Below are 23,260 nucleotides of genomic sequence, written 5' to 3'. Positions count from 1 at the left end.
TCTCTCTCTCTCTCTCTCTCTCTCTCTCTCTCTCTCTCTCTCTCTCTCTCTCTCTCTCTCTCTCTCTCTCTCTCTCTCTCTCTTCGGGGCCTGGTGAATCAGTGGATTGGGTTGGGATGCAGATGGAAACAGTTTTGAATCCCATCCCACCAAGTGTGGCACCACCCAGCAACCAAGGGAAACCTTGGTGCCGATCCCAAGCCTGGAAAAAATGGAAAGGGATTAGTTGTAGAAAAATCAACGTGCAGAACAGGTTTTGCTTTGAGACGAGCCGAAAGCTGTTGAGCTATTCAATCATCTTCTCTTTAAACCATACATATGACAAAGTATGCACTGCAGGGCATTATTCCACCCAAAAATAGACCAGTCTTGTCTGTGTTTTACAAATTATTATTAAAGTACAATATAATTAACAAACAATAGCTTGTTCCATTCAAGTTAAAGGAATGTTGTGCAAGCTGTACTTAGCCATTCAACAGGAAAATACATTTAAAAAGTTAAGTCACAACAAGTAACAAAAGAGTAACTAAACTGTATGTAACCTAAAATCTAGCAGTCCATTAAAAGGTGCCTAAATAATACTTAAAAGAATCCATGCTTTAGACGATTGCAGTCGAGTTTTTACTTCCTGATTATGACGCGTTGACGCACATTACGTAAATAAACTTATTTACGTAATTGATTAAGTTGACACTTCGCCCCATCCTGTAATTACTATATTAATAAGACTGTCATTGCTGAGTACTGATCCTAATAAATGTGGTTTATTGCCATTTGTAATGGCAGTGCATAGCAATACATTCCTATTATTTCTGGTCTATCTCATTTAATCATAAACACAAATTGGTTTAGCCATTCCTATAGTTTTGGTGGGATTGTATAGGTATATTCGCAGAGTAAAACACGTAGCCAAAGTAGCTGCCCACAACCTCCTATGGATCCTAAAAAGGAAATATTTGTCACATTTTTTCACCTTTGTTAAAGCCAGAGGAGGACAAATGAAATGGCTCGCACTAGACATTTGTGTGTGAATGGGGATTAGTTTTATCTATTGAGGTCACACTCAATGGTGGTTCAATAGCTCAGCAGGCCAACACCAGAGGTTGCAGCTCACTTAATGGTGCTGATGGGAGTCCTTATGTTACATGACACCTCCAGAGTTGACCACCCCCTTCATTTCTACAAGCATAGTGTGGCAAGTCCTCAAACTTGACCTCGATCAAAATTTTACCCAGCCAATTTCTTAAGACTCTATCACATATGAGCTCTGGACAATGCCCAGAGAATCTGCTTCGGATATTGTCCGGGTTTGTCAAACCAAGTTATGTGTGTCATACTTTGTATTATATTATGATCATAAATGAACATGACTTTAATATGTGATGGGCTAAAGGGGTCAGGCCTGTTGTTGTTTTACAATAACCTTACACTGCTTCTACCCAGCCACACAGCCGATATGCAGCATCATTGGCATACCAACATTATAGGGGCTATTCTTCTTTTTCATCTGCCATGTTTAAGTGGCGCTCTACCAACTTCCTCTTTTTAGTTGCTGGTGTGCTCATTACAATTCTGAGCTTCTTTAAAGCTTATTGAGTGTCCCCTTCGATGGAAAACAGCAGCAGTAGCAACATCACATACAAGATAATAATGACCAGCAAATAAAAAAGCTCCTGTTGAAATAACAGCCTTAGAAAATGTTTTTAATTGTTTTCATAGGTACTTATTTTAATTAAAACTATTAGGGTGATATTAACATAACAATAAGATACGTATAATGTCTCACATGTCAGTTTTGCACTTTCATTTCTACCAAAGGCTAAACTTATTTGAAACTATTAATTTAACTACTAATTTAATTTTCTATAGGATTAATTTCCGTCCCTTTATTTAGTTAGATATTTATTTGATTACACTTCAGTTTTGTATGATAATTATATTAAATGAATTTTATTTCCAGAAAATTACAAGCCATATTTCAGTTATAATATCATATCATGTTATAATATTTTTAAGATAGAACTTAAGAACATCAAAATGGGAGGGGGTTTCTTAAAAATAAAAAGAGTCTAATATAAAAAACTATAAAAAACCTAATTCATCACCACACCACTGAAGAAGTTCCTAGTAAAAAAGTTTTTTTTTATTTATGAGTTAATTGCAAGATTGAGAGCAGAAAGTGCACCACAGAATTAGGTATAATTGTCTTCCTATCTCCACCTTGCCCGGTGATGCACTCCATCATTTCTTCAGTTGCCATCCAGACAATGTTGATTTGTTCATGCCAGCATGGATTGTGTTTGTTCTTATCTATGTTGTTTCGTAAGAAATTGAAGAAAGTGTTCCACAGATTCCCTCTGAGAGATTCTCAGAGAAGCAGGTTTTGGTTAATAGTGATGATCATAGACCATTTGTAGACGGTTACATTTGTGTGGAGATTATTTCAATGTACAATGCTGTGAGAAAAGTCAGAAAGCTGTAGCCTCACTAACTAACAGCAGCTGATGTGAGAGAGAAATGTACGATCTGTTGTTTTTCCCTCATTATTGTAGAAACAAACGTTAGTGTAGCTGGGTGCCTGTTATGTTAACTAAGGGACAGATTGGGATACAGGTTATGCATTTGTGTTTGGCTTAATTTCCGTTATTCTGCCTTTATTATCCATGATCTCTGGTTCATGCATGCGTATTCAATAATATGATGCAAATTCCTCCTAAAATTCAAAGTCTGACACAACTGTTATTTTGTGCTTCACTTCTTAATAATTCTGCCACCGTAAGTTAAAAGGTCACAAGATCATATTCGTCCACCAGAGTTCAGGAGAAGGGGAAAGATTTTCCTTTGTCTTAAAAATAATACATAGATTCATAATTGATGTAGCCCAGTGCTAACACTGAAGTTTTACATGAGTCTCATGTAAACTTTTGAAGTGCATTTTTAAGGTGGGCACACACTTAACTGTTGAGCTGATTATGAATGTCATTTTGGACTGACGACTGGTCACTGATACTGCGTTTAATATAATTAACCATACAGCCTGGTTATGCACTATAAATGCATCTAGCATTACAGTGGTGGCGTCAACATATAAAATGTGATGATTAACTGTCAAGCAAAACTGACACCATAGGTATCTACAGTGGGACCCCCATTAACCTTTTGCATCAACTATAATTTCAGCCTATACTGTACAATACAAGGCTTTTTTTTTGTCTACCGTGATGAAATTGCAGATAATACAATTCCTCCCACATTCCAATCCACTATATGGTGGAATTGAGTGCTTCAGTCAGTTTGCCAGTATAACACCACCAACTGTTGGAGCATGTTTTTTGTATCTTAAGGAATAGTAACTTTGGTGCCAAAGTAACAAGGTATATACTTTTTTATACCATAATTTGGGTCCTAGCATCATAAAAGTTTGTGTCCACGTAATGAGGAGCTGGAGCCATTGTTTTTAGGGTTGTTGGCCTCATACTGAGTTTGCCATTAAGTGTGATCCTTCATCGAATGTTCCTGGACTGTCAGTCACTACACATTATCAATGTATCTTTTAAGTTTTTGCTGCCCAATATCTTCAGTGTTGTAGCTGAGTAAAAGTGACGAACTCTGGCTAAATCATTATTCCTCCACATTATTCTCCCAAGAATGTCTTTCTTGGATTCTCTCTGTCCCACAATGTATCCAGGTACGCATGTCAGGACTATGCCAGGATGCTGTGAGCCTTATATGTATTGGGTTCATTTTCACTTCCAACCAGCCTTGCCTTTTATTAATTTGATTTCATTCTTTTTTAAGCTGTCGGTAAAATATAGTTTCAGGTTTTACATTTATAACTCTTTGGCCAGTGCTTATAAATCCTCAAGCAAAACTTCAGCTGTCACCAAAGATACCAAAGGGATTTTTGATAAACACAGAAACTGACTTTCCATCTTAGTTGTAAACAAGCAATCTTTCCTGTAGGAACCTGTAGGTGCTTTATTTAAATCTTAGAGAAGTAATCTCTCACCTTGTTGAGAAAGGCAAATAAAAAGAGTATATGAGGCCTCGTGTCTATTTTGCATGATTTCACATTTTCTTTTCACTGTGCTTTCTGTAAAGTTTTGTAGTAAAAACAGTGTATTGACTTTTCTCCTGTTTCCCTTTCTACACAGCTCATCTGAGAAGTCCCTGCCTTGGAGAACTGCAGGTATGTAAATCCAAACACTAAAATAATCTGCGCATTACACATGCTTTAGTGTATGTTAGGCTGTCGATGTGGGGAAAACACAATGGTTCACTGTATTTATCTTAACTTATTGGTGTAACTCTTGCTGTGTATACCATTCTACACTAAAACACAGCCATATTCAGGTTCCTTCTCTACAGATTTGAAACAAGCGTGTTCTCTTTCCTGTATACAAAACAATTTAACATTGTTCTCCATATTTGACTCTGAACTTTTTTCCCCCATCTGTTTCTAGATTTACATTTACTTATATATTTATTTACTTATATATTTACTTATATATTTTCCATATGAGACCTACGCTTACTTTTAGTGGACTAGAAGATCGTGCTCTGTCTCACTGTGATATGCTAAAACATGTAACATCAGGGAAGTTTAACTGTGCAGCTAAGTGGCTATAAGTTATTTTTAATATCAACAGAATGGACTGTTTGTGTGTGTTTTTGTAAGTGGTCTTGGTTAAGTGTTAGTTCCTCTGTGTATGTGTAGTGCCGCACAGGCATGTTTTACATTTCCATAATAATCATCACTAATATGAGCCTTTTCAACCAAGCTTATAGTAATGGACCACCTGAGGCATATTCTTGTTCTAATATTTATCTAAGCTATTTCTGCCTACCCACACGGAACACCATCAGTGACAGGGAGCGCAAGGAGTTCTCTCAGACCCCTTCGTTGTCTATTTGTTTAGCCCATATCTTTAAAGGATCTTCAGGGGAGGACTGATAAAGAATTTAATGTATTAATGTATTTCATGGCTTATTAATTGCGTAGTGGAATTTAGTGATTTTCTGCAGTGACAATTAATCTTTTATTGTTGATCCAGTCAGAAGAGCCAATGGGGGTTATAGTGCATATGCAGTGGGAATATTAATGCACTGGGAATATTAATTCTACACCGTTTTCTCATTTGCTGCCTGCTTCCCATTTCCTTGCTGAATGCATTTCATTAGTGTTAGAACAGAGCTGGTTTGTTTTGCCGTTTTGCTTTGTATTGATTTCTCATTGTACTGCAAATGATAAATGATAGTCAGATGTGATAATGTACTTTCTGCAAACTAAGTGAATTACAGTCAGAATGTTTGTCTGTGAGTCTTATTAACCTCTGGGCCACCGTACGTCTCCACTATCTGAGAGTTTGGGTTAAAGGTTTTACAGTGGAAACAAGGCTCCTTTTGCCCCAGGAAATCTCAATGCTGTCACACTGCTGAGAGTAGAGGACAGATACCTTAGAAATAATTTGGTTTTCTGTTCGCTGTGTATTTTTGTTTACCTGCTGACATGTACTCTATCAGTATTTTGGTAACACCATGTTAGCATCATTTTCAAAACATCCCAATCAGGAGATAGCCGTGGATTTTAATACCCACCTTTAACAAGTCTGATGACTCTTTTGCATACCCAAAGAGCAATTGTTAACACATCATTTTGTGCATGTGTTTTATTCCAAGCCTTACTTGCAGACATCTATAACAAATGGGTGATCATTAGTAGTTTTACTACTGCATGCTATTTAACTTAAATTTTATTACATATTTTTGTCCTTTCGGCTTATCCTGTGAGTTCAGGGTCGCACCGGATCATTCGTCCGCATGTTGATTTGGCACAGTTTTTACGCCGGATACCCTTTGGCAGTATGAAGTGTTATTCCTGTGACTAAGGGATTTATTTTAAATCAGCTTTTAGTTAAAAATAACTCGGTACAGGTTGTATAGATATTTTTTGTTGATTTAAAAAAAAGGCATAACTATGACAGTGTAGTAGTGGAACATAAATACTGATCAGGTCAAAGTAAAACCAGAGAATGAGATGAACAGCAGAAATGAATAACTTGCATTAAATGTGTATCTGTCTTTACAACTTGTATTTAACTAATTTATTCTAACTTTACTCTAAATTAAGTGGCCACACTACGACTTAAGGGCAGCACACATTTAACGAATGTACGCCCGATTATGAATTTTATTCAGTCTTGACAACTGGTCGGATCTAGTGGGTCCTGGTCAGTGGCAGTCCAGCTTAGTTGGTGCTGACAGTCGGCAGACACAATCATTAAGTGTTTGCTGTCTAAAGATTCTAGTCTTTAGTCTCTGCCAGTCGTTCTCACAGTGATTATTTTAGACATGTTTATCGTATTGGCGACCGTTGCTTTATGAAGTTATTCTACCTTCATTTTCCTCTGTAGGTTCTATAGTCCATGTTGTCCTCCCCTTTACATCCGTGATTTAGCTGCTTTTTTCGTCTTTCTTTGACGTCTAGCTGTTCTTAAACAGTCTTTAAGCGTGTTGCTCCCAGCTTACTCAGTTGTCAGGTGTGTGCTACATTCAGACTGTCAGAGACTAGAAATCTTTTATAGTTGGTGAAAACTTGTGAGCAGTCCATTCTTACGTCCTTACGTGTGTCCCCAGCTTTAGTGAATTTAAGGAGACAATTTTAACAGGAAAAAAATCACATACACAATAATGTCAGACACATTTTAATTTTTTTTTAACTAAAACTACCTAGATGAAAATCCAGGGTAAAATCTGACTTTATTCTCTCAGATTATGTGCATGATGGTGACATTAACGATTCAGCAAATATGAGGAGAAAACAAATTTATAACATTAAGTAGCTAAATAAACTCAGATGCTCCTCCTGCTGTAAAACTTGACTGGAGTCATACAGTAAGAGCTGTAGTCTTGAATTCTCTTTTATCTGCTGAGCTACTTCTGCTAGATACACAACTGAGTCACATACATTTCTTAAACTTTGTTAGGTCATCAAAAGCCTGCACTATTGCCTCCGTATGTAAAGTTGTTCCACCTTGTTTTTGTAACTAAGAAATTAATTACTTGAGGGGAAGATTCCAGATTAAATTTAATTCAAGGGTTTATGCTGTTAAAGTATGTGAATCATAACTGCATGGGGTGGTGACATCATTAAAGTTCCAACAACTTTGATCATTTTATATAAAAAGTCAGCAAATCTTGTCGGAAAAGTAGGCAGAGTGGTCTTTTAGACTTGAAGCTGACATTTTCCGATGGGATCAAATTGATGGAATGCAGTGCATATCTGAAAGAGTTGATGTTATTACAGTTTGTTTATAGATTTTTATTTATTTTATTTTTTAAATAATTCAGTTTCTATGTAGTTTAAAACATATTTATGCGAGGCACAATCCTGAAGGGTGCACTTTCAATCCAGTAAAATAGCAGTAATTATACAATGTAGTTCCAAAATAAGTTTTAAAATCTTATCACCAAGACAACTTGTGTAAGACTTCTTCTTGAGTGTCTTAAAAAAGAAATTGACTGTATGCAGAGTGATTGTTATATGTATGAAAACTGTCGACATGGAGTTGTCACATATGCAAAATGTAAATGTAAGGGTCAAAAGGGTCTGCTATGGAAGCCAGTAACATTTCATCTCCATTTTGTGAAAAAGGGTTTTGTCTTCCTCCTGTGTTCTGGCTTTTTGGCATCTCATTTATCAAACAAGGTCAAGTCTCAGAAAAAAAAAAATGTTGTGCTCCAAAACACCATACTGAGTCACACACAGACATAGAGTCACTGCCAGAATGGAGGAAGACATAGACTTGTTCAGACATATCGTCACTAATGTTTATAGGACAAGAATAGAATAAATAAATACATTTATCATAAATACTTTTCCCTAAATACAAGTTCCCTGTAATCCCTAAATTAAATTGTAATGGCTTTGAATGTAAAAATGTGAATTTTCTCTTTTTTACTCAGGAAATTAATCTTTTGCCATTTTGCTGCCTAAGCGACAAATGGGGATGAGTACTTTGGTAAATGCAAACAGAAATACAATTGAGACAGACATACATAAACACTGAGAGTAAACAAGAACCTTTTTAATTTATAAGATGTTATTTTCAATTAAATAAAGAATACGAGCCTTGGGTAACCAAAGGTTAATGGGTTTGATACAGACCCAACTTGCTGAAGTTGCCGATCTTAATATTTTAGATATGTGACTCAAGAGTCAGTCATATTTGTAAATGTGTAAACACCAAGTCCTGTGGTAGGATTGCAAGGCTGTCAATCAAATTTGACTACTTGATGATTGAACTCCAGGTCAGCTCGGGCAAAAAAGGGACTTCTTTACACACCACCGAGCCGGGCAGGATTTGATAGGCACTGCATGCCAGTATTTGCCCGAATGTTCTCCTCTGCTTGGTACTTATTGTTCTAGTGATTGCAGAGTAACCCACTGACACCGGTCACGCTTAACTAGATTGTGATTATGAGGAAGCATTGTGCAGAGGCACATCAGAGGGCTAATTCCAGTTTCCTGTTTGCCACATTGCTTGTTGCCATGCATGAAGAGAAGGGGATGTAGGGAAATATGGAAGCAGTGAAACTATTTAGAGCATGGCTGTATACACACACCAAATTAGTATGGCAGTAAATTTAATAGCTCCAACTGTACACAACCGTGAAACTAATGTTGCAGAAATGATTGGCTGTTACTGTGTGATTTCAACTCCAAAAACTGTTGAAAGCTTTAATAACTATTGTAATCTTTCCATCCCAAAGCCGAAACTCTGTAATTGTTTCAGCTCTTCCTCTCTAACTTCTTGCTCTGATATGCCTTCCCAGATGCCTCTGCCTCAGGGGACATCAAGTCTCGGGTGACTGACAGCTCCCAGTCGCCCAGCTACCGCATCAGGACGGAGTCAGAGCAGGTGTCTCTGTACTCCCCGGAGCAGTCCTCCCTCCATGAAAGTGAGGGTCTGTTATTGCCTCCTTGCTCTTCGGCAGTCCTCTTTTCTCTAAAGCACATCTTAGCCACCCCATTGTCCTCCTACACTTATATGACAAATCGTCAACTACAATATATTTGTCTCTTTTGATAATAGAATGTCCTGTTTTGTCTTGCACATTTGTCTTCTCCACACTCATATTTGCTACGTTTAGCATTATGTTTTACCAGCTGATGCCTCATCACAGCTAATGAAAAGCTGAATGATTACCACAGTAGGCTGAATCACAGGGTGGTAGTCTAGTTATCATCCTGATGTGTCATTTGTCAGTAGTAATACCATCTAGGTAAAGGTCATGTCTTTTTTCTTTTTAATCTGTCTTTATAACCCTTGTGTTTTTTTTTGGTCATACTCACTTTCAGGGTCAGGGGGGAATTCACGAAGTTCAACTCAAATGAACTCTTACTCAGACAGTGGCTACCAGGATGCCAGCAGCGGATACCTCAGCAGCCAGAACACGGGCAAAGCTGAGCTGAGGATGCAGCACTCCTTCCCTGGCGCCGGCACTGCCACCCTGATAAGGAATTCCAGGGCCGAAGGCCAGGCTTTAGCCCAGGTACTGTTAGCACCTGCACATGCAACATATTCCTGTTGTAAAGCACTTAAATAAATATGTTCTAAATAATGTGGGTCAGAGTTCAATGTCACATTCATGCCATATAACTCATTGCTGAGTACAATATTTGAATTCATGACAACAAAATGTTTTCACATGTTTTCTGTAAAGGTAGCAATGTAAACCTTCTAGGCACAGAAGGTACACATTGCATAGGGCACAACATAATCCCGCTTCAAACAGCATTATACACACACACACACACACACACACACACACACACACACACACACACACAGGCACTGACACTGCAAAATGTGTCCACTGAAAAATGACACTGTCAAACACTTTACAGGGTGTTGGAAAATAAATGAAAAAAAAAAAGTTTGACTTAGACTAAAATCCTACCCTGTAATGAATTGCATTACATAATGCTGTCCTTTTAATTATTTAGTCATTATTATTACACAAGTAAATTTAAAAGCAGAGTACAGTATGACTGTGAATAGTTCCTTCACATCTAAAGAAACAAGTGAATGATGCCGTATTGTTTTCCTCCTCAGATACAGTTTCCAGCAGTCACAGCAGCAGTGCCTGGCCGTGCTATGCGGAGGGTGAGCTCAGTGCCTTCTCGCTCTCACTCGCCAGCGTATGCCAGCAGCATGTCCCCCTCCCGCGGCTCCATGCGTACCTCGGCTGACAATTCCTATGGCTCACCCATTGTAACTGAACCCAAACCCCTAGCCACTATCTTCTCTACAACCTTGCCCTCTGCTCAGCGCAGCGCTACCACTGGTGCTGGTGGCAGTGGCTCACCCTTCTCCACTCAGAAAAACTCCCCTGCTGCATTGCGACGCATGGGCTCCACAAACTCGCGGGCAGGCAGTATTAGTCGTACACCCTTGCCCTATCAAGCCTCAGCAGGGTCATCATCAGGCCACATGGGCTCGCCTCTGACAGTGGTGGACAACATCAACTCCCCGCTAACTAAACAGCCTACACACTCATCGTCTCCAGTCAGGGCTACTATGACCGCCGTACCCCAGCACTACAGTTCCACTCTGCCCCGCTCTTTGCTCCACAACACCGACCCCTACGGACCCCAGAGTTACGACATTTACGAGAGGATGACACGACCTGACAGCCTCACAGGTAATCAAATGCACACGCACACACCCTGTTACAGGGTTATGGGCTCTGTGGTCATCATAAAGATTCTGGTGGTGGTGTTTATCAGACCATGTTCTGGTTAAATGCAGGTTAGATAACCATTACTCACAGTTAGTGCGCTTATCTATTGAATAAAAAAAAAAAAAGCCTTCACATTAACAAGGCTGTATTGTTGCCACTAGCAAAGTAAAACATTAGGCGACTGTTGAGTGCTTAATGTATACAGAACAATTTAGGACAGACTAGCCCATATGTCCGGCTTTTATAAGAAAGAGAGAAATATTTTTTGGGTATGTGCATTGTGGAAATATATCTGGAGCTCAAATCTTGAATCACTAGATACAAATGTCATCAACTAGGAATAGGGAGTTTTTCAGGATATCATTGACATGTTTGTTTTCACTTGCTGCTTGTCCAGATAATATCTTGAGGAGTTCAGGTTTGCAGTGAATGTATAAAAGAAGCTTGAGCAGCATAATGTTTGTAAAAATCAGTTGTTCACATGTCTGTGGTGAAAGCAGAGCATCATCACATTTTGGGTTTGTCTTTAAAAGTAAACAAGGCATTCCTCAACAAATCACTGCATTATTGTAACAAGATTAATGGTCTGTTTTCTGCCTCACTTCATGCTACCTGGGGAAATCCTCAGATGCCCTCGTTGAGGATGACGTTCAAGGTGAACATTTTTGGTTGTGTTCCATTGATTTTCCATCACTTTCAGTGCACTGTGTTGGTAGTGTGCAGGTGCTGCATGTACACGTCGTAAATACTCATCTCCATCTAGTTGCCTTTATAAGCATCCGTTCTGCTCATTGTTATTGTGCTGTATCAAGGTCATATTTTGCATTGCGGTCCTACTGTGCGCTCCACACAGTAAGGCGGACCGATGTTTGCTTTCATGTTGTGCCCCCTGTGTGGATGCTTCTCACTCCGAGGCTAATTTCTCCTGACGTCCGGAGTTCATTTGTGGAACAGGCTACCCTCTACTCCCCACTCCCCCCTCTTTCCCACTCTCAACATTAGTTGGTGTATAAACAAAACTGGAAATACCAAAAACAACATGCACCCATGTCGTCAAGGTTCCAGCAAACCAGCGTAGCCCCTCTTTCATCCCGACAGTAATGTTCTCCAGAACACGGACAATAAGCTTCGGCAAAAATTACATTAAATTAACTCAGTGTTTTGATTCAACTTTGTTTATAGTGAATCTCTTGACCACCGATCTGTAAGGTAATACATAGTTAAACTGATCCAAGTAGCGTTTAAAGATTAGCACATTGGCAGATGTGTTTTCAATTATTATTTTTTTAAGCAGGAGGATATTTGTTACATAACCTTGCATGCTTGTTCTTAACATACATTTTCTCATTTAAAACAAAAATATCTATATAACAACCAATGTGACCTTAGTGTTTCAGACAGCGTGGTGTTTTGCTCAATCACATCTGGGGTTGCTTCTGTTGAGGCCATTTTCTCTGTGGTTAGCAGCCCTGCAGTTAAACTTGTTAGTGTCTTAATCTTGTGAATGTGAGATTGTTCATCCTCTTCACCAGACTGTCCTAGTATTTAGGAGGAGGCCAAGATGGCCCCTTATTTTAAGGTTCTTGTTGATGGGTAGTTACAACATTGTGTAATTTATTACATTTTTATTGCTTGATGATTGATTGACTAAATGATTGTTTAGAGCATTGAGCTAAATGTGGAATAGGTTTTTTTGTGGGTCTTCATTAAAATTCTTGGACAACATTTTTAAGATCCTTTTATTTTCCAGTCTTACACATGCTGCTGCTATGACTGATGTCTCCAGCACACACAATTGAGTTTACAGTCTCCACTGAGCAGACTGAGGGGTCCACGTGGTTTCATCTCTGTCTTGTACAGCATCCCTTCTATGTCCTTCCTCTCTCCCTCATCTTTCTCTCTCCTTTCCCCTCATTCCTTTTTCTTACTATATTGCCCTTTCTCACTGTCTCCTTTTCTCTCACTTGTAACTTTTACCTTCAACACATTAATTTGTTACAAGTGTTTAATGAACCATAGTAGAAGGAAATAGGATGATCACATGATCCGGCCTGAATTCCAAGCATTTGGCAAATGCCATCCGACAGCCTTGCCTTGATATTGTTGCTCTTGGCGAGTTTTTGTCAGTATGTGTCAGAAGATGTTCTCCTTTTTTCTTCACCCCTTTCTGCTCTATCACACATTTCGTTTTCTTTTAAACAGACTTCTATTCCCTCGATTTTGTGTTTCCTTTCTGCCTGTATGAGTCAACCAGGGTTTCCTCTGTTTTTGTTTATGTTGTATTTTTTAAGGTCTATTAGATTAAGAAGTATATGTATAAGTGTACTGATGATGTAATTAATGACCTCATATGGCTTTGATGTTTGCCTTTATAGTTTATCTTTTGATTTCTCAGTTTTGATGGAAACAATGCATAACAATGGTTTGTTATAAGAGAGGCCGTTCAGCTCAGCTATTGAAAGGAACAGATGTGGACAACAAGAGAGACAGTAATCTGATTACATGATGGTGGGGACGGCAACAATGTAGAAGTGACAGGTTCAGGGTGTAGCCGTGGAGGCACGCGGTTTCTTACCGTGTTCTGTGGATTTAGGAATCGCTTTGAGAAACTTGTTTGATAGAATTGATTCGTGAACATTTTTGTGAAATAACTATTCGTAAACGTGTTTTGCAGAATTAGTCCGTTATCGGCTAAGTGCAGAAGCGTTGAATACAATAAATGTTCAGTGTTCATCATACAACGATCACTGGAGTGGATAATTGTTGAGCCATCGTATACGAGTGAGATCGCCTCTACACTGCTCCTCTCAGTGCCCTCCTCTTTTTCTCTTCCCTGCCTTTTTTCTACCTCCCATCTGGCTGGCTTCCCTGCACTGTCATTGGCAGGAAGTCATGCCTTCCTTCTGCTGCTGAAAAATACAAAATGAAGACAAATTGTCTCTAATAATGTGCTCGTGCACTCGGTGTCCATTTCAAAGCAGAGTGGGAAAGAAAGCGTATAGGGGTTTGGCATATCTGCATGTGTGGGTTTAAAACCTGTTTTAAACTCAATTTGTTATAGTTTTCACTTTTGTCTATAACAATTTACTAGTGATTGTGCCAGTTGTTCCGTGTGTTTGGAGAGGGCTTTTGAAAATTATTTTTGTTGAGGAATGCCATCAGCTGCATCCATTTAAGTGTTTGTTTCTCCACAGAAAGCATGCGCCAACCCGCCACCGCCCTTCATCCAGCCTCTGCCAAGTATAATCTGTTAAAGCCACAGTGAGAGGGCTGAAGGGGAGAATTAAATGACTGTAACGCACCACAAATGTGGGCTATTCATCCTCAATAGACAGCATTATGGTATTCCTCCCTGACAATTTGCGGATGCTTTTAGACGTGACTGCAGCCCTACTGTCAGGGGAGCAGAATAAAGAAGGCAGACGGATTAGTCTCCTCTAAGGTTGTTTGAATGTTGCTACTTTCAGGAGTCAGACTGCTGAGAGGGAGAAATATGCATGAAGACTCCTGAGCCTGGGAGATTCTCTCCCTCTCACTCATTCACAGCTGAGCCAAAAGCCCCCATTTGTGTGGCCCATGCCCTACATGGGATAAGAAATCTCTGGTGGTCCTAGACGGGCTCATTAATCCTCCTTTCATTTTATGTCCTTGCTCTCCCTCCCCTTCTTATAGTCTCTCTTGCTTCATTATCGGTTGCGTATGCCATTTCTCGTGTCTTCTGACTACCTCCTCTCTCTTCATATCCTCACCTCCTTCAAATCTTTGAACAAGAGAAGCCCAACTGATTTCCTGCCAAGCTGCTGCTACTGGCTATTGTGTGCAATGCCACAGAATGAATGGTTTCCTAGACTATTGAATGTGCCACTACAGCACACAGTGGTGGTATTATTGTGTTTTACAGTTTTACTCCTTGCAAAACAACATGCCTTTCATTTCACAGTACCAGTTTATATGTAGTCCGTAGTTAAATTTACCCCTTTGTGTCTTGAAGCTGTGAGAATATTTGACAGATCCAATGAAGAAATAGTGAGTCTAAAGTTTATATAGCAAAATGTTTGACTTGTTTTTTTTTTTTTTTTACCCTGAAGTGCCTACAACCCTCTAAAGTGCTCAAGCAGCATTTCATCATGTGGCCCATTGCTCGCAATCAGTCATGTTAAAAATGTATTTTGATGGGATATAATAAAAAATAATAAAATTAAATATTGAAGTTCCTAAATATCAGTAACAGCACAATAACAAACACAGAGATTTGAACATGGTAGTGTGTCCAGTGACTAACCTAACTAGTCAATTTTAAGTTTTATTCACCATCTCAAACCAACAAAACACAATTCTGTTGACAGTGTAAAATCAGCACAAAAACATCAGGGAATATAAGCTTAAACATTTCTCTGGTCTCCACAGACTTGATGTCTGCTGTGCCAGAGCATATTTATTTCTTAGAGTTAAATTGCTAAATAGACAGCCAGTGATAGCATTTGGAGAATTTGGTCCTTTGCTTGAAACATTGCATGATCCTGATAATTAGGTTCATATTGTCAGCATGACTTTTATATTTATTTATATTTTGGTGGTGAATGACCGTTTGCCTTTGACATTACCAGTGGGCATGTTTATATTTGTATGAGGAGAAAGCTGAATAAATTCGATTCACTTCCATATTAACCTAAAGTGATCTAGCCAGGATTTCTCTGATCTGGAGTTCTCTCTAATCTCTCTAATTTGCCTAATATTCATAAGGCATTAATCTAGTTACATGATTATTTGATGTGTTCATTGCGCATCTACAGGTTAGCAGGGTCCTGTACCAGCTACCTGATGTCTGCCCAAAGTTTGCTTTCTTATCAGCTGAAGACTTTGGGCTTCAGAGGTCATCCTCAGTCTAGCGTTGCTACCTACATCTAAAATCTTCCATTGCATTGCTCCAAGAAGTTATCTTCTCCCACATGAGGCGAACATGCTTATTTATTAATTTCCTCTGTCTCAAACTGTGACAAGAATCCCTCATTTAGCTGGTTCTGCTTGGGAGAACTTGTGCGTAGCAGCAGTCTGCACCTCAGCTCATGCAGCTGGAGAAGACCCAAGTGATGTCTAGAGACTCGCGAAATGTGCAATGAGCAGTTAGTTGCCAACTGTATACTGGTCCACTGGAGTTCACAGTTAAGTGAGCTTGATTGATGTGAGGTTTAAGACAAACATGGGCATTTCATTTGCTTAATGTGTGGGTTTGTTTTACAGTAATGTAGATGAACTCGCAATCTCTGTATCCACGTAGTTTTCTACTTTGCTTTGCAACTGTTCCATATGCATTCATTATCTTTAAATGAGAACAATCTCCATAGCCCATTCATGCCATCTTCAGAACTTGTCCCCATCCAGCTTTTTTGTCATCTGATACTGATTTGATATCTTTAGTAATAGGTATCGGCCAATACCAACGACTTGTATTCAGCAAATGTTCATTAAATATGTATCTGACATCTGACATACTTAAATGTTATTTGTAGATTAACTTAATTTATTGCGGAATCACAGTCTTAATGAAGTGCTTCAAGCATTTGATCTTCTTGTGAACAACCAGCTGCAGTATGGGTATGCCCTGCTCCCCAAGCTTGACAGCCCCATGTCAATCATAGCTTTTTTCATATTTAGTAGGTAGTAATGTAGCTCTAATCTCTAAAACACTCTAAGACTTTTGAGCACAAAAATGATCATAGTGCTCCTCTTTGATGTGCACATTTCAAAAACGGTTCCCAGAAATCAGATATTTCTTCTTTTTGTTGTATGTTGGTGTGTTGCTACCTTGATGTACTGTGAGTGGTGAAACGTTCAGGGATCTTACAGCTCAGTTGTCCTGCACCCAGAGCCTTAATGAACTCGAGTGCAGGGCACAGTATCAAAATTGGATCAGGTTTATTTTGGCCAATACCAATATTTTCAAAAAAGCCCAGATAGAGATTGTAGTGGTTCAGAACATCTCTTTTGTCCAATATTGTACCTTTCAATAAAAAGGTTTTTGTCATATAACAATAACATATTCAGCAATTGGCTGAATAAAGTCATGTCATAATTGTACTTCATTTTCTAGCATTAGCTTTCAGTTATGTTTATATAAATTATGCAGAATATTATCCATGTCCTGCCCAGTAATAACCAAATTAATTGGGTATTTTTCATTCATTTCATGTATTGCAATTTCTGCCTGTTGTCTGAAATGCCCTATGAACTGCAGTTCTTTTCTCTCCTAGCCGTACTCTTGATCTGAAAATGGTGTTTTCTCTTCATCTTGTCGGCAGTAGACTTCAATAGGGGGAATACGGCACAGAATGTTCACACGGTCACAGATAAGTGTGCTTTTAGGAACACTTGACTGAGCTGACTATACAGCTATCTGTAATCAACCCCGAGGTGACTGCACTGGTGGGTTAGACTTTTTCACTACATGTGAAGAATGGAAATAAATTACATTAGATTCTTTTTTGGCATTTTATAAAAATCTGTATTGTAGATTTAAAGTTTAAACTCAGTGTTACATAGGAACTCAGGTCAGTATTGCTGTTATTCCATTATGGTTTTGCATCTGGACTACGTCTGAGTCAGACAAAATGTGCTTCTTCATGCTGCCCCCACAGCCTGTTGTGACCTGTCTGGAAGGGACTTTTAATTGCAACACTCACCTGAGTGTTTTTTTACCCTCACCCCTGCCAGGTTAGCATTTTCCCCATTATAGAGGCTCAGGCCGCTTTCTGTACCATACATTTAACGTCTGCTCTGACCATTCCCATGCATTGTGTATGTTCTGAATTTGTATGAAAAGCATATAACAAGACTGTTTAATTAGATTTACACTGTCTAAGTTGTGTTCTTCTACAAATACAGTCCACTTTATTGTTATTTCCCCACAACCAGGCACAGACCATTAGTGGATGTTAGCAGCCATTTGACCATTGGCTGCAGTCTTTGTAAAGTGTATGTGTGCATCAGAGGGAGTAGAGCAGTTGAACCATCCTTCCTTGTCGTTTATGGGTCTTATGCAACATAATAGGATAATGGAAATAAGCATTAGATATGTTTTGCTAGATTTTAGTTGGGTTTTTAAAAAACATTTATCAAATGTAAGCACTGGTTTCTTTCTACCTTCCCATGCTTTTGTTTTCCAAATAAAAGTGTGGTGTACTTGAGACTACACCACAGACTTTGAACAGTTGTTTGTTGGGCAGTATTGTGGTGGGGTGGTTAGCATCGCCATCTCACAGCTAGAGTTCAAATCCCCAGTTCAAATCATTCTTTTAACTAGATATGGAGGTAAAAGTGTTCGTGGATTGTACATTAACTCCCGAATTACAAGAATAAAAGAACCATAACCCTAAAAGCTACGGATGTCCCAATGCAGATACTGCGGGTTTGTCTACCTTAGAACGGCCATTTGTTAGGTGTGCATTCTTTCCACACTGTCAGAGAAATCTGTGACAGTTAGTGGAAATGGTATTCAAGTGTGAACTGTCTAGTCTTTGAAAGTCTTCTGATTTGTCCCTACTACTATTACTACTAGCAGTGTCTAGTTATAGTTTTAATAGAGGCAAATGGTTTGTATTTGGCTATTGTGTGCAGTGCCACAGAATGAATGTGGTCGGCTTTATATTTGGGTATTTTTTCTGTATGGTATCGCAAAAGCCTGCACAGTTGGTAGCAATACGCTGCTTTTCCGAGCATACAAATGTCTATTTCTAACTAAAATTGAGGATCCCAGGTTTTTAAGTTTTCATATTGCAATATGAAAATAACTAACAAACTAGACACCTGCCAAGGTGGACATCACTCGTTTTATTTTTGTAAGGATTGCTGTATTGTTGTATGGTAATGCAGTGTGGACTATTAACATGCTAAACAGGGATTAATTTGACAAAAATTATTGGGGACATGTTCATTATTAGGCAAGTATCATCTCGCCTAAAAAAGATTTTTCACAACTTGTCAAAATAAATAGAAATTAGCTTAGAACACAGAGAAAATAAAAAACAAAGACTGCAACTAATATATCTACTAACCACCTTTCTACAACTACAGGAATACGGAGCTCCTATGCCAGTCAACACAGCCAACTGGGTCAGGACTTAAGGTCTGCCATGTCTCCAGACCGCCACATCACACCAATATACGAGGAAAGGACGTTCCAGGGTCCGTTGTACCGCAGCCCCAGTCACACCCAGCAGGGCACCCTCTACAGGAGCGCGTCAGGTTGGTTTCATAATATTCGTATGCTGAAACCCATACAAAAGAACCAATGTATGGACAATGATAAACCACACACAAATTGCACTATATCTAAGACTCCTTTTATTGCCTTAGAGGAATTTCGGCACCAGTTGGGACAGATATTAAAGTTTCTTGTGCAGTCATTACCTTAAACTTTGCACTGTCTAGCCTTTTTCACACATGGACCGTGGATAACGTCATGAGAAATCAGCCTTAGACATTGTCTGAAATTGCATTTTACGTATGTAATGCACAGCAGGAGATTGCCCGAGGGAGAGGTGTCCTCACGAGTTAAATTCCGCTGGACTTCAGTGTGTGATCAGCACACACAGGAGGTACAACATGATAGAAAACTTGTACTGTGGGTAACAGCATGTTGTAAAAAAATATAATAAAATGACTACAATGGCAGTGAGTGATAAATGTCATAAAGACACCCTTTTTCTCACTCCTAATCCTTCAGACAATTCAAGCATTTGTCTTCTTAGGAAGGAGGACAGATTTCATATATAATGGTTAATAAGTTGATGTACAGTTTGGTAATTCTTTTTGGTAATTCCCTGTAGTGTAAGAAATGTAGTCATCCCAGAACACTCCATTTGGTTTCCTCTCTTTAATGCTTGCGTTGTCTCTTCACATAATGGAGTTGTGCAGGTCATGAAAAGCACTTTTCAAAGCACCTTTTCACTTATAAGATTTTGTTTTTTTGCTCTTTTGTTTTCAGACCTCTGTCTCATCCATTGAATTGGGGCTCTTGACTCTGGTGTACTGTCTTCCTTGAGCAATACCATTTCTCTGTCAATCTGGCCTATTAGCACTATGTCTTGCTTGTCTCTGTTGCTTTCTATTTTTCTTTTCTCTCTGTCAGACTCATTCCCTGCCCCCTTCCCTTCCTCCCTCCACTGTCAGACAGAAAAGGTGAGACATGAGTTAATAGGCAGGTACTGATATGTCATCCTGCCACAAAGGAGTCCATTACCCAGGTGTCACTCTGAGAATGAGAAGAAGGATGAAGGGGCCAAGGGACAACATGGTTACCCAAATCTGTGCTCTTCCAGCACTCTAGATGTTGGCATTCTCGTCATCATTCCTCCCCTCCTGCCTGAAATACACGTGCTTAGTTTTTGCTGGCGCACACACACCATTCAGCTTTGTGCTTTGCACACTGGAGATCTGCTTAGAGCCATAAGTTCTCTAATAAATGCTATTGATGCTGTGAAAAAGCCCAATGGACATTTGTTCGTGCCAGCTGTATCCAGCTGTATTGAGAGAAGGTGCGGGCAGGGCTGAAGGGAATGTTCAATATGGGGTCTTTGTAAGAGGTACCTCATTATAAAATCCAATTTGATCCTGTATTTTTGTTATATAGGCTGAAAATAAATTTGAGTCTGAGCATCTCCCTCCACCAGCTTCCCTTGCTATCTTTGACATTGTTTAAATTTGATGATTTCTATGATAAATAGAAATATTGATCCTTGGCAAGTAATGGAATCCTGATAGTCTTGCTGAAATTGCAAAGCTTAACTTTGCTGTTTATAATTTTTTTTCAGTGTCTTTTGCTCTGTCCAGTTACATTTTGTTAGATAATAATATTGCAAGAGTAGCACTGATGCCCAACATAGAAGTGCACTGATGTGAGAAATTGTGTTTTTGGAGCAGCCCCACAAGTTGACGTCTTGGTTCCTGGTAGGAGGGAGTTTGAGCATGCACATGCCAAGTCCTACTGGAGGGCTGATAGGGATCTGACCAGCACAGCAGTCATGCTGTCAGATGGCACGTGGCCCTGGTGAGAAGCAGAACCAGCTTGTTTATGCAGGTCTGTGTTTGTGACCCATTGTGTTAAAAACTAGGTCATAATATAATTCGGAGCGAATGAAAAGAGGAAAAATGACTGAAGCAAGATGCTGGCAGGCTGAGTATTGGACCTTGCCTGGAAGGATAACTTCTCTGCATGTTTGTGTTTGTGATGCTTCCGCTTTACTAGTAATTGTTTTTGGAGCCGGTCATGATTTACCATTGCTTTTTAACTGTGTTTAGCACAGTTAGTCCAACAACACAGAGGCACAAAGGAGCAAGAACGTGTTGAAGAAAGGATTTATGGATCATCGAGCAGGCTGAGTCCCCCTGTCCTCTTTGAAAACCAGCAGGATCCCTCTGGCTAAATACAATCTTGTAAAAACAGAACTGCAGACAACCAACCCTTTGAAGAAGAAGATATGTACTTTGTGGAGCTGTGGGAGCTGTGTTTTATCCTCGTCATAAATTGGTTCCACATTTGAGAACTTGCTGAGTTGCAGGTGCATGTTTGTCCTGTCAGCTAAAGTTATATTCCACCAATGTGCAAAGCTTCAAGTTGAAGTGAAAAGGTCTGAACATTGCTAATCTCCACTAACATGGCTTTGTCAGCTTCTGTGTGTGTGTGTGTGTGTGTGTGTTTGTGTGTGCGTGCGCGCGCGTGTGTGTATGTCTTTAAACTTTCTGAATTTTTTTATTTGCCCATCAGGTGTGGGGAGTCTTCAACGGACATCCAGCCAGCGCAGTGCCATGACCTACCAAAGAAACAACTATGCTCTTAGCACAGCCGCCACTTATGCTGATCCTTATCGCTCAGCACAGTACAATCACCAGGCTGTCGTCATGGATGACGGTGCTACTCGCTCACCATCTATAGACAGTATTCAAAAGGATCCAAGGTAAGAAAAGCTTGCACTTTTTAAAATCTTGTGCCTGTGTATATATATTAATATAGTTAGTCACTAGTAAGTGTAGTCTCATGGGAACCAAAAAGATTATCATTCTTACAATGCACCCCTGTTCTGCAGGTCAACACCAGCGTCCTCTTACTACTTTGTGAGTCCTCTGGGTAGTTACACTCAGCTCAGGTTCTACTATGCCTGGATTCTCACATACATTGAAGTGCTGCACCTACTCTTTTTGTAAAGGCATGTGGTGTGGGTTGACCCCAGCAGCAAAACCCTGATCTTGCACATTAGGAGCTTTGTTTACACCTGCATATGTGGCTGCAGTGTGACCAGAGGCCAAACTGGAAGTGCAATAGATTAACCATTATTCTCGTCTAGTGAAATCTTTCTTTAAATACTGGGCTCTTGCCACACATAATTCAGTCAGTGGGGTAATAGCATTTCAAGCCACCACGAGTCTTATTGTCACTGTTTGTTAAGTAGATGTATGTTGCTGCTGTCTCCATATCTCTCTTTTTTTTGTATCAAGGTAAAACTCATAAAATCATTAGTAACACAGTTATGCATGTACAGCAGAGATTTTTTTATTGAATCCTGGGTGTTTAAAAAAATTATAAATACAGTTTTAAGTGCAAAATTATTAAAAAAATTTTATTCCTCTGTTGCTATTATTTCCAGGGAGTTTGCGTGGCGTGACCCAGAGCTAACAGAGGTGATTCACATGCTCCAGCACCACTTCCCCTCAGTGCAGGCCAATGCAGCTGCCTACCTGCAGCACCTGTGCTTCGGAGATAATCGAATCAAGACTGAGGTAGGGATTGTATCACTGAACCCATAAAGATCAGTGGCTTTCAGCTTGTCCCAGACAAGTTGTTTTGTTTTTTTTACTGCCGGATGCCCTTCCTTCTGCAACCCTCCCATTTTTTGTATCTCAGTGGGTAAGGCCATATCTGGTGTGGTGGGATTCGAACCCTTTTTTCGAACCTTTTTTTTTTTAATTCAAATTTTTACAGCACCTATAAAAAGTATTCAGTCCCTTAAAGTAAAACAAAAACTTTAATAGATCTAAATCTAAAAAGCGAAACCCCGAGAATCATTGATTGCATAATTATTTCCCCCCTTTAAGTCAGTATTTAATAAATGCACCCTAAGCAGCAATTGCAGCATTAGGACTATGGTCAGTTTTATTGATCTAGATGCTACAATTTTCCTTTGTTTGTTTAAAATTAAAAAAAAAGGTCAGTTTGCATGTGGACCGTGAGTAAACATGTTAGAGATATGTTTTCACTTTGACAGGAAAGATACGAAGTTCAGAGAACTTCAGAACTTTCTATAGACACTGTAATTTCTGAAGGTTCAGGCATTTAATTTCCTCCCTAATCCAGCAACATTGCTTAAAATTGTCCTTAAGTGAGATATATTTTTGTTTGGAAGAGAAAACAAAGGCAGACAATTAAAATTACAACTTAAAACTTCAATGTATTCTAATTGCTGTTGTCAACATTACAACTCATTTTGGTTTTAACTCCTGTTAAAGATGTATCTGGTAAATT

At 39.2% G+C, this 23,260-nt stretch overlaps 1 protein-coding gene across 7 annotated transcripts in view; it reads left to right on the top strand.

Moving 5' to 3' along the window:
* The window catches only part of pkp4 (plakophilin 4), a 74,388-nt gene that overhangs the window by 34,232 nt on the left and 16,896 nt on the right, over window positions 1-23,260 (top strand). For 3 of the 7 annotated variants that reach the window (XM_067514905.1, XM_067514903.1, XM_067514904.1), the window contains exons 4-11: window positions 4,155-4,189; window positions 8,836-8,967; window positions 9,362-9,555; window positions 10,119-10,707; window positions 11,375-11,401; window positions 18,817-18,987; window positions 21,509-21,698; window positions 22,386-22,518. In XM_067514905.1, coding sequence (XP_067371006.1) covers window positions 4,155-4,189; window positions 8,836-8,967; window positions 9,362-9,555; window positions 10,119-10,707; window positions 11,375-11,401; window positions 18,817-18,987; window positions 21,509-21,698; window positions 22,386-22,518 — 1,471 coding nt within the window. The remainder of the gene's footprint in view (window positions 1-4,154; window positions 4,190-8,835; window positions 8,968-9,361; window positions 9,556-10,118; window positions 10,708-11,374; window positions 11,402-18,816; window positions 18,988-21,508; window positions 21,699-22,385; window positions 22,519-23,260) is intronic. The other 4 variants (XM_067514906.1, XM_067514907.1, XM_067514909.1 and 1 more) reach the window with 4 other exon arrangements.

Source organism: Channa argus, chromosome 9, assembly GCF_033026475.1.
Source record: "Channa argus isolate prfri chromosome 9, Channa argus male v1.0, whole genome shotgun sequence".
In the NCBI taxonomy this organism is placed as follows: Eukaryota; Metazoa; Chordata; class Actinopteri; order Anabantiformes; family Channidae; genus Channa; species Channa argus.
This window is presented reverse-complemented; position numbering and strand designations above follow the sequence as displayed.